Source organism: Podarcis vaucheri (assembly GCF_965113315.1).
Source record: "Podarcis vaucheri genome assembly, chromosome: 7".
Taxonomy (NCBI): Eukaryota; Metazoa; Chordata; class Lepidosauria; order Squamata; family Lacertidae; genus Podarcis; species Podarcis vaucheri.
In genome coordinates this window covers 58433317-58453732 of record NC_138765.1, presented here as the reverse complement: position 1 = coordinate 58453732, position 20416 = coordinate 58433317, and the positions used below count along the sequence as shown (strand labels likewise).

The 20416-nt window shown below is 41.8% G+C and overlaps 1 protein-coding gene across 2 annotated transcripts in view; it reads right to left on the bottom strand.

The window, feature by feature from the left end:
• CDH13 (cadherin 13) overlaps positions 1–20416 on the bottom strand; it is a 681110-nt gene that overhangs the window by 51053 nt on the left and 609641 nt on the right. For both annotated transcript variants that reach the window (XM_082232914.1, XM_082232915.1), the window contains exon 10: positions 20145–20398. In XM_082232914.1, coding sequence (XP_082089040.1) covers positions 20145–20398 — 254 coding nt within the window. The remainder of the gene's footprint in view (positions 1–20144; positions 20399–20416) is intronic.

Genomic DNA, 20416 nt, shown 5'->3' with positions numbered 1-20416 from the left:
TTAATCAGTAAAATACTGGAGGGCCAGGAATATATTATTCTGATTCCTCCTCCTCCTCCTCAAGTTTTCACTTGTTCCCTGTTTCGACTTCCTTCTGCCACTCTCCATCCCTCCCAGCTCTGCCCTGTTGCACTTTGGATGTTGTGTGAATTCAAACAAAGAATGAGCAAACATCAGCCAACTTTCATAGAATCACAGAATCCTCTGGAGCAGGAGAAAACAAGCTTGCTCCATCCTCCATGTGACAGTCAGTTAGATGTTTGAAGATGGCTATCATAGCTCCTCTCAGTCTCCTCTTTACCAGGCAAAACATAACCAATTCCCTCAACTGTTCCACATAAGGCTTGGTTTCCAGACCCTTTATCATCTTGATTGCTCTCATCCAAAGCACACTCCTAACCTGCAAGCACACACAAAAACAGCCTGTTTCTCCTCTGCTAACTGCAACCCCTTCCTGCTGAACCAAGCCCATTAAATAGTTAATGATAACTGATTAAGTAAGTTGCAGACTTCTCTGTGGCACAGTGGATCAGTGCATCTGGCTGTTTACCATAAGCTTGCAGGTTCAAGCCCACACAGAGACAGGTGTGAGCAGGACTGCAGAGGGTTGGACTAGGTGACCCTCAGGATCCTTTCCAATTCTACAGTTCTATGATTCCTTTGCACACATTCCAGCTTGCCAATACCCTTCTTAAATTGTGGTGCCCAGAACCGGATGCAGGACTCCAAGTGTGGACTGACCAAGGCAGAACAGAGTGCTACTATTACTTCCCTTGAGTGGGACACTAGAGTTCTTTGGACACAGCCTACAATAAAACTAGCTTTTTTTGCTCCTCATCACACTGTTGACTCATGTTAAGCTTGTGGTGTACTAAGACCCTTAGACCCTTTTCACATGTACTATGGGCAATCCAGGTGACCCTCATTTATACAGTGGTGCCCTGCAAGACGAATGCCTCGCAAGACGGAAAACCCGCTAGACGAAAGGGTTTTCCATTTTTGAGCTGCTTCGCAAGATGATTTTCCCTATGGACTTGCTTTGCAAGACGAAAACGTCTTGCAAGTGTTCCGATTTTTTTTCGCTCCCCCCCTTTTTCTAAGCCGCTAAGCAGCTAATAGCCTTTTAGCCGCTAATCCTCTAAGCCCTTAATAGCCGCTAAGCCTTTAATAGCTGCTAAGCCTTTAATAGCCACTAAACCGCTAATAGCGCTAATCCACTAAGCCACTAATAGGGTTGCTTCGCAAGACAAAAAAACCGCTAGACGAAGAGACTCGCGGAACGGATTAATTTTGTCTTGCGAGGCACCACTGTACTTGTGCATTTCTTTTTCCCTGCCCAAGTGTAGAACCTGACATTTGTCCCTGTTGAAATTCATTTTGTATTTCAATTTCAGAATCAGATTTTGTGTTGACAACTTGCAGGATTTTGCTCTCCGCCCTCCTCTCCTTTTTCTTACTCCATTTTTATCACAATCACAATCATCACTACCACCATCCATAGGAGCTAATGCCTAGGGGCCGAGGTCCTTTCATCCCCCCCCATAACATACTGGGGGGGGTGGAATTGCCATTCAAATGTGTGTGTCGCATCTTGTGATTGATTATGCGGGGTGGGGCTTGCCTGACCCCCCTTTTTTATTAAAGTTGGCACCCCTATCATCATCACCATCATAAAGTCTCAACCAAGGTGGGCTACATTTAAAAAAAGATTAAAAATATAGTCGCATGACCCTACTCTAATATATCATACTGTATAAGATCTACATATCAACAAGTCAGATGGTATATAGCAGGACACTCAATAATAGCAGCTCAACACTCAAAGGAGAAGTGGTGCATCTTCAGTGACCAACTAAAACTGCAAAGAAAAAGGGCTTGCTATATCTCTAGAGCAGGGGTAGGCAACCTAAGGCCCGTGGGCTGGATGCGGCCCAATCGCCTTCTAAATCCAGCCCGTGGACAGTCCGAGAATCAGCATGTTTTTACATGAGTAGACTGTGTCCTTTTATTTAAAATGTCCTTTTATTTAAAATGTCCTTTTATTTAAAATGTGTCCTTTTATTTAAAATGCATCTCAGGAATTCGTTCATTTATTTTTTCCAAAATATAGTCCGGCCCACCACATGGTCTGAGGGATGGTGGACCGGCCCATGGCTGAAAAAGGTTGCTGACCCCTGCTCTAGAGAGCCCCATTGGTTTGGTGTCCATTACAGACAGGGTCCCATCACCAGAAGCCTGCCTTCACCCTGTCTGCATGCATTATATAAATGAGGAATATGCTCCAAGAGGCCACTCATATTTTTATTGTAGGAAGGAGTGGTGTTATCGTTAGGGCAGCTAGACAGACCTCAGACAGACACAGTTTTGACCTTTGAGGGCTACAGTTTTATTTGTGCTATGAACTTATAGCACTAGCTTGAAGACTTCCAAAGTCCATGCTGCCACAAGGAGAACGTCTCTTCATACTACAACAAAACTCCTGGATAACATGTCCAATGTTTCTGTTGCCATAAGAATCCTTCTCACACTTCCAACGTCAGTGGCAAGTGGTGAGCACAGTTTCTCGAAGCTGAAACTTATAAAGACTTGCATATGCTCAACAATGTTGCAAAAGAGACTAGTTGGCTTGGCAACTACATCAGTGGAACGTGTCAAAGCATCAGCTCTTGAGCTGAAGGAGCCGGTGACAGAATTTGCAATGGAAAAGGCACGCAAAGTGAGATTTTGTTGTGCCTGAAACTGAAACTTTTGAGAAATGTCAACAACACAATTCACAAGGTTATTCAAAATGATTTGTGTGCTAAAACATTTTCTTTTGTATTTGAGAAAGAGAATCAAAGATGGATGTATTACTTGTTCTTTCAATTTGAAATAAATTTGGTAGTTTCAAGTTTTGTGCTTTTCATTTTTCCCACAAGACATTTGTTTTTTAAAATGTAAGTTAGCTTTTTGGGGGGGCGTGCAAGTAGTTATCCTGGCAGCAACAATGATTTTAGGTCTATGAGTTTCGGAGTGGGGCACTCCTTCAAGAGTTTGAAAAGCTTGCATGTTTTTAAAGTTCAGAAATACTACTTCATTCCAGTCTGAACAACTCAAGCACCAGGTTGGAAACGTACTAGAGGAAATTTTTATTCTCTCCAAATTTATGTTGAACCTCTGTACGAGTTCAGTGCAGAATATGCAATGTACAAGAAAACTACAGCATGGTTAATAGATGGGTTCCTAGACTCTGCTCAAGCACTTCCCGTGAAGGGGAATATACCACCTGCAGAAGCAATCTGTTCTACTGCTCAGCAGCTTGTACCGTTAGAAAGTTTATCCTAAAGTTTAGATGTAATCTGCTTACCTGCATTTTCCACCCATCTGTTCTAGGCATCTTGAGCAACAGAGGGTAAATCTGATCCATCTTCTACATTACAGCCTTTGAAGACAGCTTATTGCAACTCCTAAAGCCTTCTCAACACGAATGTTGGTTCTGTGAAGCTTAGCTTCTTTAACAATAATTCCAGTTATTAACTAACTTCTACTAACTGCTTATAAGAAACTAAACTCTGATTTTGCACACTATGAAGAAAAGGAAGAATGAGCAGGAAAACCTAGTTATTTTACTTTTTCATAATACTCAGTGGGAGTTACAGAAAAATATATCCCCTTATCTTAGGCCTCTCACTGTGTCACTCCCAAATGATTCCTCTAAAATAGTGCTTCCCAATTAGCTAAATAACGCAGACCCCCTCCCTGTTTTCAAAAGCCGAGCCGTGGACCTCTTACTTTTGAAATTTTGGATATTTCTATGTTGGTGTTTGTTTTGTGAATGGTGTCACTGGGTGGATTATGCAGACCCCCTGAGGTCTGTGGACCACTTATTGGGAACCACTGCCCTAAAAGGAACCAAACGCAGTTTCGACACAGCTACCACATGTCCTCTTAATGTTGTCTTCTCCAGGCTAAACACTGAGCTCTTTCTACTGTTCCTCACTAGTTGCCTATAAAGATATTAGAGTACGCCACATAGCTTTTTGTAGTCAGTTGGCAATCCTGGGCAAGGTTGAGGATTATTTCTGCAAATACATCCTATTATTTCTGACACCACTGGAAAGCCATACCTGAAATTCACTTCTGATTTATCATATATGTAAGCCTGGAGATTTAGCAAACTAACCTTAATAATCATTTTCTGGAATGATTTTAAACAGAGGGAATTTAAAAAAGATCAGGCAATTGGCAAGTTCTTTGCCACTGGATGATAGAATCTGGAAAAATGTCCAAGTAATTAATTACATTTGGAAAAAATTGAAAGGGATGAGGGGAAAAAATGAATCTAAAACCTGCAGAATTGTTGCAATGAGAGCTTTAAAATGGAATGTAAATATTCCCTCATCAAATTAAAGCCATAAAGTGGTGATCATAGGGCTGTTAAATAAAATTTGAAATTAAATGAAAAGATTTTCTTCATCTGTCTACTCCTGAAACCCCTTCCAAATACTTCTAGCTATCTAGCTATCAAGTTGTATTATTATTATTATTATTATTATTATTATTATTATTATTATTATTATCCCTATGGATGGAAATGTGTGGCTGTGAAGAATCAGAAAGAATAATAGAAGTTGGAATATTTTGAAAGAAATATCTATATACAGTGATCACACTTGGGAATATACTTCAGAAAAATGAGGGGCTGTTTTACAAAGCAGTCTGTGCCCACATGCATTAAAAGATATGCTTATTCCATCCTAGAAACGAAGAATCTCGTTATCACACAACTCATGGAGAAGAGGGAACATACAGAATCATACCCCTCACCCATCTACTCCAACATTATATGTGTCCACCAGGGGTCAGTCCCAAGATCCCTTGAACCTATGACCTTCTGCATGCAAATAGTGGCTCCATTATTAGGACATAGATTCTCCAAAAGAGGATATGAAATTGCCTTGGAATGTAAGATCATTTGTCTGTGTAGCCTGCTTGTGATGCAACATCTTTGCCCTCCACCCACAATAGCCTATTTCATGCAAATAAAATCTTCTCCCACTGAATGATGGTCCCACCACAAAATAATACTAGTTCCTAGCATGGGATCCTGTGGTGGGCAAGGAGGACTCCTCTGGGAGATTTTAAAGCTCTACCTGGATTGTATTGCTGATTTTAATTTTTGCCATGCCTGCCCAAGTTACCAAAATCTACTTCTGGTATTGCTGAAAACTGCAAATGGGGAGAGCACTCCTGTTTGTGGGCTTCCCATAAGCATCTGGTTGGTCACTTGGGCTGCATTCAGACAGCCACTTATTCCATTCCCCTAACATTCCCTTAACTGTTAATTTCCACATTACATTTGAGCTTTCACATGTCATTAAAATCACTTCTGGGAACGTTATTACAGTGGAAAAAAATGTTTGCAACCTCCTTAACCTGAAAAATCATGGGAGATAAGATTATGAAAACTGGGGCAGTATACCAACATATAGTTATTTCTTGCTGTTTCATGAGGGAATGGGGGGGGGGAGCAGAGATGCAGCCCAGTGGTGTTCGTGGTTGTGTCACACCATGCCCACTGTTGTGAATTAAATTTAGCCGGAACATGTTGGAATATCAGTCAAAAAGCCACAGTTTCAAAACACCACAGGCGCCGCAGTGTGAAAGCAACATTAGAAAATGAGATATAAGTGCTAGATTATCATCAAGAAAACTAATTCAGTATTCCCCACATCTGAATGCACCCTTAAAGAACAGCACTACATTCACACACCACTTTTAAAGCACCATGATACCATTTCAAACAGTCATGGCTTCCCCGAAAGAATTCAGTTTTGAATGTAGTTTTGGATGTTGAGAGTTGTTTGGGGGTAGTGCTGAATTAAACCATGTGGAAACCCCTAGGCAGTTGAAATCTCAGGGAGGCCCCAGTGTGTGGACTCTAGTGGGATAACATTGATCTGAGAAAGCTTGATTGATTCAAGATCAAATCAATATTATTTTGATCCATTGTCGTGGGGCCCCCAAAGGCATGGGGCCCAAAGGCTGGTGCCTACTCTGCCTATTTGATAATCTGGCACTGCTGGGAGGAGGTTATTCCCCTCCCAGATCTATAATTCCCATAGTTCCCTGTGAAGAGAGATTGATTATTAAATCACTCTGAGAACTGTAACTTGGTGGGGGAAAACAGGAGTCTCCCAATGAGTGTCACCACCCTTAACTAACCACGGCTCCCATAGTTTTGAAGTGGCACCATAGTACTTTAATTGCATGGGGTGAATGTGGTGCAGGATGCTGTTCAGGCCCTTGGCCTGACCCAGCAAGGCTCCTCTCATGTTTTTAAATGTACTCCCACCATGGAGATTTTGCTTGCTAACAGACAAGGGGGACTTTTAGTCCACTATTCTTACACACGCTTAGCTTGTTCCTGTTCCCAGTATAATCAGTGTTACTAGTGCTACAGTAATCCACAGCATCTCCCTGCCTTGTTAGTTGCCATGCAGTCTTCAAAGACGGAGAGGCCGGCAGATGAAACGTCTGAAGTGCCTGGACAAAATAAGCCTATTAACTGGCACAGTTCTCAGAGAGAGTGGCTTTTTTCCACCCCAGGAGGCAGTACGGGGGCGGGGAAGGGGAAGGCATCAAAAAGTAGCTCACTCCTGTGAAGCCTTATTCCCATTTAGATCAACAATGTTGCAAGAGGTCAGCAGTTCTCACTGCCAGAAATCAGGTTAGGACCGGTGTGAAAATACTTTCATAGCCATTGAGCTCTCTGGCTGAAATTCAGTTTAAAACACAGGAACAGCCTTCTACTGAATTGGACCATCGCTCTATCTTTCTCAGTGTTGTCTACACTGATGCTCCACAGGGTTTCACACAGGGAGCATTCCCAGCCCTACCTGGCGATGCTAGGAGCTAAAGCTGGGACCTTCTGCATCCAAAGTAAATGCTCTACCAGTGAGCTGTGGCCCTTCTCCATAAAGATAAAAAACTGAGTGAGGGAGTTGAAGAGCCCGTGAACTGTTCACATCTGGACAGAAGGCTGAGGAACGGAAAGATGCAGAGTATCATTTTTTAAATTACAGTAGTATGTGTGTGTAGAAACACAATAAACACACAATAGCATATGCAATTTTTATGCAAAACTAGTCGCTCTGCCACCCTTTTTTTGGAGATACATTTCTGGCTTTAGGTGATAAGTAAGTAGCTACCCTAAAGGGATTTGCAATCTAGAAAACAACATAAGGGAGGCAACAGAAAAGAAAAAAAATATGGAGGCAAGGGTAAACGAATAGAATGTGTGATTATTGGAGCTACATCTTCTTTGGATTCATTACAGTACAATGTAAGGATCACAGGACCATAGCTGTAAACTTTTCCCTTTTCTTGCAAGGAATCGTATTCGGAATAAGGGAATTTCCCTTAAAAAAAGGGAAACGTTGACAGCTATGCACAGGACTGTGCCAAAGGCTTTGCAGAAAGCCATCCAATATCCTGCCTCCCCTCTTCCATCAAATAAAAACACATGCAAGGAAAGGAGAAGGGAGGTGGTGGCTCCACTTGCCAAGGACGGCCCCAGAAGGGAGAGTTTTCATGTTCACTTTGACAAGTTGCAGTTTCATGCGGAAGAGCAATGGGTAGCTGAGAGCTAAACATGATTAACTTGGATAAGGCAGAAAGCACATCTACTGTTTGAAGATAAAGGATGCCTGAAGTATCAGCAGTGATTGGTGCTTGATTACAAACAGGTGCAAGGGGGGCCTGGTATTTTAGTAGACTGAAGTGGGCAGAACAACCATCAAAGCCCCAGATACTATAAGCTGATTGCTGGATGAGTTAAGTGAGGTGTAGCTAACTGGAGTGTTTGAGTGTTCTAACTAACAGGTGCCTTCGCAGATGTGTCCCCTACTGCCGTGGGGTTTGGGCTCGCCATGCAGTCATTCGGTGTTAAATTAACACTGGAAGATCCAGCAGTAAGAGATTCCCCCTACTGCACATGCATGGGCATTTACATTGGTGGAGAGTGCTAACCCATGTTTCTTCCATTTAACAGATACGGTGAAAATCAGACAATTTGTGCATTCAGTGACAAAGGTTGGGGGAAGAATTAATTGACTTCACATTTTCATGCAATCCTAATTTGCAAACTGAAACACAACTGTGCTTCAGAACGTGGACCTTACTGAATTTTGTGATGCAGTTCTTTGACTGAAAAGCAGGCTCAGAAAACACATATATGAGTAAATAGAATGTACAAAACAACGTTATATTAGAAGAAAGTGCTTTGGGAAATGTGTACATTAGGATAAATTTGCATGCAAATGAATCTTAGATATTTTCTGCAGACTTTTTTAAAAGTAAAGAAAAACAACCACCACAAATCAATGTGGAAATGTGAGGCAAACTGAACTTAAGGTGGTGGTGGGAAGATGAAGGGAGAAAAACTAAGTTTGACAGAGTCATTCATCCCTAAGCCTTGCATACAGTGTTAAAAGCATTATATTGAAAGCAGGGCTTACTCACAATGAGGCAAACAGGAGCGTTATGTTACACACTAGCAATAAGAGAAAGCTGGGTTTGGTTTTGTGTATGCTTATATTTAAAAGGCCCTTTAAAAAAACCAAAAACCCTCTTTCCAAATTTGCTGAAGGCAGTGTCAGGCTCTTAACAGCCTGCAAAGACATGCTTGAGAGAGTACCTTGTCTCTCTAATTTGCTCTTCTTAAAAGAAGCAGGAATGGAGGGGGGAGGGGTGGTGATGGGGAAACCTTGCCATGATTCATCTGGCCTGGAGCAATGAATTAAAATCTCATACGTGACAAAGAACTGAGAAGGAACAGATAACTGAGTTATCCCACAGGACATGTGACAATCCAAGGATGCGATGAGACTGAGAAACTGAACAGCATGCTTTATTGTGAGTTATCTATACATATAAGCCGGTTCCCTGCATTCTAACACACTCTAGAGCAGCTTGGGGGCAGCTTTCCCTTCTGGGGGGGGCACATGGCAGTGGTGGGTGGGGCAACAGATGCTACTTGTATCCTTGTACTGTAGGTGACAATACAACCCAGTGAACCACCCACTTACCATCCATGGAAGCAAACAGTGAAGGTTGGCACATCAGGGCAAATGGGGAGCTGCTCCACCAATCTCATTCTGAGCCAGCCCTCCCTATTCCTCTCCCAGAGCTACAATTCTGAGTGGCTTATCATTCAATCCCTCTTCCTAGGAAACTCTAGGCAGTGTAGCTCTCTGTGGAAAATAGAGGCCTCCTAACAACTCTCAGCACCCTTAACCTATTACATCTCCCAGAACTCTTTTTTGTGGGGAAGCCAAGTGGTATAGTAGCACTTTAAATGTACACTACAATTGTAGCCAAAGGCTTGCAGGAAAAATGCAGTGTCATTTGGTTGTCTGAATTCCATGGAGAGATCTGCTTGCATCTTGCCTTAGCGGGGAGAGGAGGAGACTTGCTTATTTTCATTTTCATTTCATTTCGCTTTATTCTTTTGCTCTCAAGAGAACGCCAGATTATGTTTTAGGCATTTCATGTATCACACATCAAGTTGAGTTTCTTACACTTGTTATTACACACTGTGCGAAAACACTTTGGGCACTTTATTTATTTATTTATTCTCTCTGGCTGCCTCTCGAAGCCGAGGAAAGATGAAATGCTGCTGCTGCTGCTGTTTGGGAGCTAAGCTGAAGAAAAAGAAGGCAACTGGAAAGGAAAAACAACAATGAAGATGTACAATGCCACTGACAGTTCTGCTGGTGGAAATTATGCCCCCTCCCTTCTGCCTGCTGTGCTGAAGTCCCACTGGGACTTTGACTGGCAAGCTACCTGGAAGGGAATGTGGCTGAGCGGTGGAGCATCTACTTCACTTGCCAAAGGTCCCAGGTTCAGTCCCTGGCATCTCCAGGTAAGGTGGATGCCTTGGAGGTCATTGTAGGCAATGGTGAGCTAGATGGCTCCATGGTCTGACTCTTCTTCATACAACACATGGATTAAGTGTGGTGGCCATTGACTTGAATGGCTATGAAAGAGGAATGGCTTTCGACATCTACTAGTCACAAGGACTATGCTGTGCTTCCACGGTTGGAGTCAGTAATGTTTCTGAATACCAGTTGCTAGAAACTGCAGGAGGGGAGAGAGCTCTTGTGTTTGGGTCGGAGCTGCCGGTTTCCCACAGGCATCAGGTGAGAACAGGATGCTGAACTAGAAGCATCATTCCCATCATGGCTTTCTGTGGTCCAGGAGTAGGGAAACTGTTGTCCTCCAGATGTTGCTGAACTCCAAACTCCATTGGCTCCAGCCAGGATGCATCTGCATAATCGGCGTCTGTTGCAGTGTGATTCCCTCTGGATCTATTTGTAGGACAGCACTGCAGTGCCACCAGCCTGCTGCCTGCAGATCTGACTGAAGGAGTGGCAAAGCTTTTCAGCTAAATGCAAGCAAATGGAGCCCCCCCCCCTTCTTCCATAGTAATGATTATTCACTTGTCTCCCCAAATCAACAGATTTTGTCTTACCCCAGAAAATAACACAGTTATTCCATAGGCCATATACTTCAGGGCTATTTCTTTTTTGCCAGTCTGTTATGTGTCATTTTAATTGCCACCCAAGACATGTATGTGCCATATTACAGGGTGGTGTAGTGGTTAGAGTGCTGGGATGGCACTCAGCCGTCAGTCTCACCTGGAGCCATTCACTGTCACTGAGTATAACCTACGTAACATTTGGGTGGGGATGAGAACAGGAGGTTTACCCATTGAAATAATTGAACCAAGTTACTCATGTTCATTAACTCTGAGTATGACTACCATTGGCTACTAACCAATGTCTGCTTCTTTAAAATTATTGGAGGAAATGAAATAAATAAATATTATGCCTATGTTATATTTTAAATTCTTTTAAACGCCAACTTATTGGATGGGTGAATTGTTTCATTGATTGTTCTGTAAAATTGCTTTGTGACCTTCTGTGGTGAAAAGTGGTCTGTAAATATTGGAAATATTAAATAAACACATAAATGGGCTCAGCTGGCAAACAATTAGCTTGGCTACATGATTAAGATTGGGTTTATCATTTCTCCAAAGACTCCAAAGTTATGGCTTCTCTCAAGTGATGAAACCTGCGTTCTGCTCCTTACACTGGATTTCCATATGTAATGATCAAGCTTTACATTATGGGCACACGGCCTACTGCTGGTTATAAGCTCTGAAGAACTTCACTTCGTGGGTGACTTATGGTCTCTCTGCTGCCTAACAAAGTGCATAATTTCACTTACACTCAGAAGCTATTTTACAGAAATTGGACCTCTTATTACAAAGTTAATAGAAAAAACACTAGTTGAACTCCATGAGGTATTTTTCCTATTACTGTAATATTACAGAAAGCTATTGGGTGAAAAATGAGTGCTCATGTGTTCCAACCATTTCCTAAACGAACCTAAGTGCAATTCTAATAGCAAATGCTGCATGAGGTTATTGAAAGAAAAATGGTAGGGAGGAGGGTGGGTGTTTTTGTGGTTTTTTGAAAGGGTGTCTCATTTTACTGGAGGCAGTCTTGTCATAAAATGCCATCTCATTGGGCAATTATAGAGGCAGGACTCTGGGAAAAATTGCTAGTGCTATTGAAAGGCTCTGGGCTTTCTTAGGGATTTTTCGTGTGTTTGCCTGAACCACAAGAGCAGCAGGGACAAAAGTGTTCTCAGAGTGGATGAACAGAGGGAGGTTGTTTTGCAGGACACCCAGGGACAACAGCCACTTCAACTTGTGGCAAGAGCTGCACAGTGTTAGCTAATATATGTTTAGTCCACTCTTTTAACTTCCTTTTGCATAATTTTGTAGAATCTGCAGCAACAGGAGCCCTCACACAGGACCCAAGCACAACAGCATTCTCCCCTCCTGTAGTTTCTACCAGCAAGTATTCAGAAGCAATCACTGCCTCTGACCATGGAGGCACAACATAGCCATTGTGGCCAGAAGTTGTTGATTGCTTTCTCCTCCATGAATTTGTCTGATTCTCTTGTAAAGCCATCCAAATTGGTGACCATCACTGCCTCCTGTGACCGAGGGCAGACTCTGGTCTTTCAGATTTCAGTGGTGCCCTGCTCAGTTCAGGACATCATAGTTGTGATGCCCTGAAGTGCCCCCTGGGCTAGGTGCCCAGCTCAGCAGAACCAGTTGCACTGTCCTAGATCCAACTCCGCTGTGAGAGCAAGTTCATTAAGGTAACTATGTGCTGTGTGAATAAGTACTTCCTTTTATCTGTTCCGAGTCTTCCAACATTCAGCTAAAAAGATGAAAATTCTCAGACTACTGAGGAGGTGGAAGCAAGGCTATTAATTTAGGCCTATAGATTTATTATATTTTCTGTCTACACAAGGAAAGAAATTGTCTGACTTAAGAGCCTGGAGGCAAGCTTTTCAAACTCTGGAAGGCATTTTTAGCAATGAATGAGTGCCTAGCTGCAGACATGCAGACACTTCTGGCTCAAGACTCTCTAGGGGTGTGTGTGTGTGTGTGTGTGTGTGTGTGTGTGGTGCTTTTTGAAACAAGATTGCTGAGTAATCCAACAGCAAGCTTATTGGTCCATGCCTACAATAAAGAGAGTGAAAAATTAATCCCCACGCCATTACGGCAAGGAATGATAGTTCTCAGCTCCCATCACGTTTTGACAGAGAGTGCTCAGCTCTGCTTGATGAAGCCAGCAGCAGAGTATGAAATACATTTCTAGAATTAGTTTCATGACTCATAGCTTATGCTTTCATTGCTCACAGAGGGCTGGTGATTGGCAGCATAAGTAGGGACAACAGAAGTAAGTTACTTCTTGCTCTGCTTAGTTTCTGCAATGCTTGGGAGTTGGGTTGAAAAGCCACTTCGCAAACAGAACTTCAGCAGATCAGTGTCCCCTGTGAATGGTTTTAGGCAGACTCCATCTCTTTACATACATAAATTAAATATCCAGATCTGATTTGTTTTCACTTTCCCAAGAAGCTTCCCCTTGGCATTTCCCGCATCTTGCAATTGATAATTGCCGGCTGTGCTACATCAAATCATAGATGTGAAATGATCAAGTTATGCTGAGTTATTGTTAGTGCTGGTTTTAGTAGGGTTTTTCCTCTCTCCCCACCCACTCTCTAAATGAAAATGGTTTTAAAATGATGGCATAAATGTTGTTCCTCTTTTGGTGTATATTTTGAAAACTGAATCGGTAAAAAATTGCTCTGGAACATTGATCCAGGAATTCATTCAATGAACGTAGAATAAATTTGGAAGGGTTCCTCAATGTGAGCATCTCCTCACACAACTATACCAAATAGACCACCTCAAGCAGCTTCATGGCTTTTCTCCAGATCACCAGCCATGAAATAGCGTTACTTTTCTCCAGTACATGCACTGGATGAAGTAAACTTGTGCCAAATAAAACTCAAGTCATGGAAGGATTTTTAGTTTCCACATAACTTTCTCCTCTTTGCTACCATGGATAAATGTAGCTAATCATTTCTCACCTGGAATCTCTTTAAGAAGTTACCTAGAATCATATCTAGGTGGGGAACCTCAGGCATGGGACCAAATCTAGCCCTCAGAATACTACCCAGGCCATATCCTGCAATGCTCCTGCTTTACATACATGAGAGGTGTGTGTAGAAACCATCTAGAAATTGGCTCAGGGCCAGGGATGTGGGGGTTCAGGAGAATGCCAAGAACAGTGAATGGGAGGGGGGGCTGATTTGTGTGGCAAGCTGATAATGTTTGTGCAGATGGAACATTTGTAACAGTATGATGTTGAATATATATATATATATATATATATATATATATATATATATATATATCACATACCCATATTTTCAGATAATATGTGTGCCAATTAAATATAGCTATTTAATCAATTAGACATGCTGCAAAACCATAATCAACCATGCTCCCGCCTTTGCAAGAGAAAGATCAACTCACATCATTTCCCGAGAATGAAAGTTGCAGTAATATATTTACATAAATAATTAAAACTCCAGAAGCACAGTAGGTAATAAAAATATATTGCCACAATAAAATATGAAAGCAGAGAGCATTGCTTTAATTAAAAATTACCACTACAGTGCAGTAAACAACTTATTTATACTTAATGTGAAGCCTTAACTCTTGGAAGGCTCTGGACTTGTTGAGCCCATGGTGGAAGGAAATACCTTGAAGGATCTTTCCATAAAGACATATTTCTGAAGCTGGTAAATATGTTTAATTAAGATCTACTGTTAATAATGGATTTCTGAGAATGAGGTTCTTCTTTTAATTTCCCATGGTAGGGAACATTATTAAATTTGGCCTTTAACATCTCTTTGACACACACACACACACACACACACACACACACACATGTTCTGATTAACAATTCTGAGATGGGGAAGAGGCTCTCAAAATTAAACTCTTAAATCTGTTATAAAACTGACAGGAATCCCTGATTAAGAAATCGAAGTTCGTAATTGTGATTTGGAATCTATTAATCATTGGCTTGTCTTAACTGTTGCATAATAAATGGTTTGGGGTCCTACTTCCCCCGACTTCCAAGAAAAATGACACAATAAATAGAAAACTTAACGAGGTTAACTTAACAGTAGAGATGGTGCTGCGTCTAATGACCAATATTCAGGTGTACCATATAAAGATTTGTCATCAATGCTACCAGCTGCAGCTAACACAGGCAACAGCAAGAAAATAGAAAACTTAGGAAGAACATCCAAGGAATGGGAAATTTTAATATGGCAATATCCTTTAACTGAAAGATGGAGAAAGCAAGCAAAATTAAAAACGTAAAAAGAAATCCAGGTGATGTGCTCTGCCCAGTGACATTTCTTCTTCCAAACCAGGGAGAGTTTAATTTTAATCTCACCCAAGCCAATGTTCCCGAGTGTTTGAGTACACTATTTTTCTTGCATTCTGAACATTGCACATATCAGGCTAGTTTATGTTGCTCATTACCAGAAGTCTGGAGAATCTCCTAGTTATTCCCCAAGCAACCTGAAGATGCTCCCTTTGCATTAAATAGCTGTGCAGCTCAGGAATAAGGCTTTCCAGAAACATTTTCACCCACAACAGCTAAATAAGTATACAAGCACATGTTTCCATTAGGCCTCTGCTAATAAGAGGGAACATTATACAGACAACTGCTGGTTTTCAGATTTCAGCAGTCAGTTGTGAAAAGCTAATCCAGTGATAGCAGTCAGAGGACTGGACCAAATCAGCCCGTGTGATCCACACATCCCCGGGTCTCATTTTCCAAGTGTTCAGTTTGCACCATTTTCCAAGTCTTGCACAATTAGGGTGTGTGTGTGTGTGTGTGTGTGTGTGTGACTCTATCAACTTCAGTTCCCCCCAGTGACTCATTGTTCTTGCTTTAAGTTCAGTTTGCACCATTTTTCATCTCAGTTCACAAATTCATCCCCTCAAAAAAGGGAAAAAAATCACATTTACCAGTGTGATGTGATGCTTTGAATGCTGGATTTTGACCTGAGAGAACAAGCTTTGAATCCCCACTCAGCCATGATGCTTCATGAGGTTGTTGTGAGGATAAAACGGGGAGGGGGAAACCATGTACACCTACTTGAGCTCCTTGGAGGAAAAGGTAGTATCAAAATGTAATAAATAAATAGTACTTTCAATATTCAATTTACATAATGGATTTTCATGCATTATTTCCACCAATATGTGCATTCTTGTGCACATTTTCCCCTAATGCATGCTGTTTGGAACACAGTTTTGGTGGTGGGTTGGGTTTGGAGAAGTGCATTGCAAAATTTTAAATAATGCAAATTTAGAAGGGCAGCTATGTTTGGTTTCACATATTGGTCTGGGAACAGTGAATTAGTTAGCTTTTCATTTTCATTTACTTGACAAAAATTATATACCACTTCATTGTAAGAAAATCTCTAAGTGGCTTACACGATTATATAATAAAACATTTTTAAAATGCCCAATAAAAACAGATATTTGAAAACATTCAAAAGGTGATTAAAATCAACATTAGCTGAAATATCCCTCAGTAAAATGGTATGATCTTGTGAAACCACTCAGTTTTCTCAGCCTCTTCCATATTTCCACTGGTTCCCCCACCTTCCAAACTCTCCCCTGCTAACATCCTTGTTCGTGTGGAATCTTTGCCTTGCCCCCAACCTCATGGCTTTGCTTTTCATGTTGTTATTGCTGCTCTTTTTGAGATGTTCAGCCTGAGGAAAGCAAAGCTTTCCTAGAGGGAACAGAGAGAAAGATCCTGTGGCTTGGAAGTGCAAGCGATGTCATGAGCTCTGGGAGCCTCTTCCGTTTAGGTTCTGTGCCATTGTTATTCAGGATTGCTAACTCCTCGGCAGGAGATTGCGACTGGCGGTACATGGCCAAGGGGATTTCTGCCGTTCTGTCTGGCTAGGTTATGCTATTTGCAAAGCAAATGATCGCCCCAACGAGCCATTAATACCAGCTGTGAATTGCATTTGCAACATAATCATTATAGGAATTGCCAAAAATCGCTGGGCCTGGTTGAGGGGGGAGGGGAGGGGAGCAGTGGAGGGATGTGGTATTCAAGGCAGATTGAGGATAATAGCAGCCCACAGTCTGTCTCACACCTTTGGTCTCTGGAGACAGCATCCCTTCCACTGTGAAAGATCAAACACTGCAAATAATTAATGAGCCTGTTCTTGTCAAAATAGCTCCCTTGGAAATAGTTACACCTGTCAATAACTTGAGCGCCATATTTGTAATCAAAAAGGCCAACCCCCATCAGGGAAATCAGGGAATACAGGACTTCTTCAATACAAGCTAGGTCTTAAGTGATGCACCTGGGAAGTAGCTGGCGGTGGTGATGGTAGTCATATATTGATGCTCTGACACATAATAGAAATTCCTCAGCACTTGTCCATCCATCAGCAGCCACCCCTGAGAACAGCAAATGACACCAGGAATCCCTGGAGCAAAGACTAAAACAAAATGAAGTGGGTAAACCTGAATTTAATAAATAAATTTTCCCAAAAAATAAACAGGGGAGATGACACCTGTTAAGGGCAGAGCTCATAATTATTTCTGACACAGGTGCATGAAATATTCATACTCTGCTTTAACTAGGTGTTTTAACAACATGGGGAATTGAACCCTCTAATTATCTACCCTAACTTTTCTCACCTAACATTGCAATTTGCAACACTCATATCTGCTTAAATTCTCCTTTGTATTGTTTCCACTTCTGCTTTACTCAAGCCACATGCACCCAAATGACTCCACTGCTTGTTTGTATACACCACGAGTGCAATGATCAGCAGAAAGGTTTTTTTTAGCAGAATGAGTTATGTGCTTCTGGGCTGAGCCAACACTCTGCTATCTGATCCAGCCCCTTTCAGGGCTCGACTGCTCTTGGGGTAACAGGCCATCTAAGACTCAAATGCCTACAAGGTGAGAATGCAGAACTCCATCTTCCATCCTGTGCCCTCTGGAGTGAACCTACCTAATATGCACTTCATGAAGTGATACATGAAGTGAAGTTCAGCCATCCTTCAAAATTTGCACTTCTCATGATTTTGGGATGCAGTTCTCCAGTCAAAACATGCATACAAAAATATGTATATTAGGAGAAAGTGTGCATAAAGTTACACATATCTGTGAATATAACATACAAAATTGCATTATATTAGGAACAATAGTAGTGATGTATGGAAGTGAGAGCTGGACCATAAAGAAGGCTGATCGCCGAGGAATTGATGCTTTTGAATTATGGTGCTGGAGGAGACTCTTGAGAGTCCCATGGACTGCAAGAAGATCAAACCTATCCATTCTGAAGGAAATCAGCCCTGAGTGCTCACTGGAAGGACAGATCCTGAAGCTGAGGCTCCAATACTTTGGCTACCTCATGAGAAGAGAAGACTCCCTGGGAAAGACTCTGATGTTGGGAAAGATGGAGGGCACAAGGAGAAGGGGAAGACAGAGGACATGATGGTTGGACAGTGTTCTCGAAGCTACCAGCATGAGTTTGACCAAACTGCAGGAGGCAGGGGAAGACAGGAGTGCCTGGCGTGCTCTGGTCCATGGGGTCACGAAGAGTCGGACACGACTAAACAACAACAACAACAACAACAACAACAACAGGAACAATAGCTCTGTGAAGAATGTTGCTAGATTTGTGTACTGAATGTGTGCATTAACAGAAATGAGTGCTCAGGACAATGTGCAATAATTAGAAACAGAGAGAAACCAAAATGGGCAGCTTTATCCATCCATCCCTAGCTTGAGATATTTCTAAGCACAGGAGTTAGCACTGATTCCTCCAGAACGGAAACAGATGGGCAGAAAGAATGTAGCAGCTGTGCATGCTGCCAACTGGAGCCACCCCCATCACATGCACCAATGCTGGAGGAATGCAACAGCTATGGCCTCCTGTTACAAATATAAACTCTGTAAAATGTGAGAGAGTAAGTCCCCACTTCACATATGATTGCTCCTATATCACTCTGAGGGACATGTAAGAGGTTCCACCCAGGATTGGTCTTCTTGTCATGTATGTATAGCAAAGAAGTGCTGTTGACTCTGTTAAGGAGTTCTGTGGCTTGTGTGTCATGCAAACAATCAAGGAATACCAAGCATGCAGAAGGATATCTCTGGTCCATTTTCAAGAATAACAGAGAGGTGGGTGCAAACAGATATGTGGAAGGGCTGAGAGAAGGTAGGGATTTTGCAGTGTCAAAGCTATAGTTCTGTAAGATTGCTCTAAAGTGTGTCCAGAAATGTTAAGGCAGAGACTGGATTTCAGAGATGGAAGAATGCTCAAAGAAAAGGAAGCACCAGTCAGGAAGAAAGAAGAACCCCCAAACAGGTAAGTTAGGAGACATCATGGCAAAAGCCCTGAGTCACCTCCAAGCTCCTTGCTTCTGGGGCTTCTGGGAAGCATAAGGCAATTTGCACTTGCTGCAAAAGACAATTCTAGCTGATATCGGTGAAAGACACAACCCCTTTGAGGAAACTTTGTGGGCTGCTTCCTCATGCATTAAAAGCAATGGTGAAGGCCACACCTGTGCAAGCAGAGACTCCAAATGTACACTGGCAAATGCATGGGGCTGTGGACTGGAGTGGCAATCATCTTCAAAGGTCCACACATCCATCCATGCATTACATGTCATTAACAATGATGCCAGTTGCAGACAGTTTGGATGTCAGCTGGCTATCACAGGATTTGCTGTTTCTATATTCCCAAGCCATCTCTACTCCAAACAGCCAGTCAATTTTAGAGTGAAAAACCTATAGTTTCTCTCTCCACAGGGATGTGCAAAAGTGCCGGTAGATGAGAATAATCTGATATATTTGCACATACTGTGGCCGCAGGAGGTTCAGAACAGGAAACCACATTCATATGTCACAAAATAGTATTGTAATTGATTCTCTATCCTTTAAACATGAGACAATGGCAGCATTTAATAGTCCACACACTTCCTTGGAGACAGGGACTACGTGTGTGATATTACCAGAGACATCATTCTGTAGAATTGATCCTGGGTGGTCTTTCCCCCTTCTAAAAGTAGGTGCTTTGTTTAATGTCAATGCTTCAACTGAAGGACATTTATTTCCCAGTAGCACTGGAAAATTGGGGCAAATAGCTATCATTTCACCAGTGAGTGTGAGAACTAAATATGAATATCATTCGGCCTATTAAAAAAAGGAGGCATTCCCCCACCCCACCCTGTTACCTGCCTTAACTATTTTGTCCAACATTATTTAGCAGAATAAATTACACGTTCACATAATTTAAAGCAAGAGAACTTGAACAGATGTGCCAACTTTTATATGTTTCTTTGTGCACCTAAAGCATAGGAGCATCAAGCCTCCCAATACAGTTTCTGAAAATCAAGATCCAGTTTTTCAAATTGGTCTTTTCAACGTGAACTTTATCCAGTTTTCAGTCTTTGTTTCTAAATTATTTGACAGTGCTCAAATCAGGACATGTGTTAGGACAGGCATCCCAGCAATCAATCAATCAATCAATCAATCAATCAAATATAAAAGCCAAATGGTTCTTAATTTGAAATATTTGCAAACCTCAATATTAGCATTTTATTTTTTTAAAAAAATCAAGTTCATGAGAAATTACTAGTCATAGTAAGCTGGGATTCAGGAATATTCTACTCACCTTATAGTCTGATGTTGCAAGGTGTCTGGATCTGTGGCATTGACCGTTAACACAACACTGCCAATGGGGATGTTTTCTTGTTTGGTGATAGTCATTGGGTCTGGGTGGAAAACAGGGGCTTCATTGACATCCAGAACCGTGATCTGAACAGTTGCTGTGGAACTGGTGTCATATGCTATGTCTGGAACTAATGGATCTTCATTTTCTACTTTGATCAGGAGTGTGTGGAAAGCTGAAATCTCACAGTCCAAAGGCTGAAAAGCAAGAACATA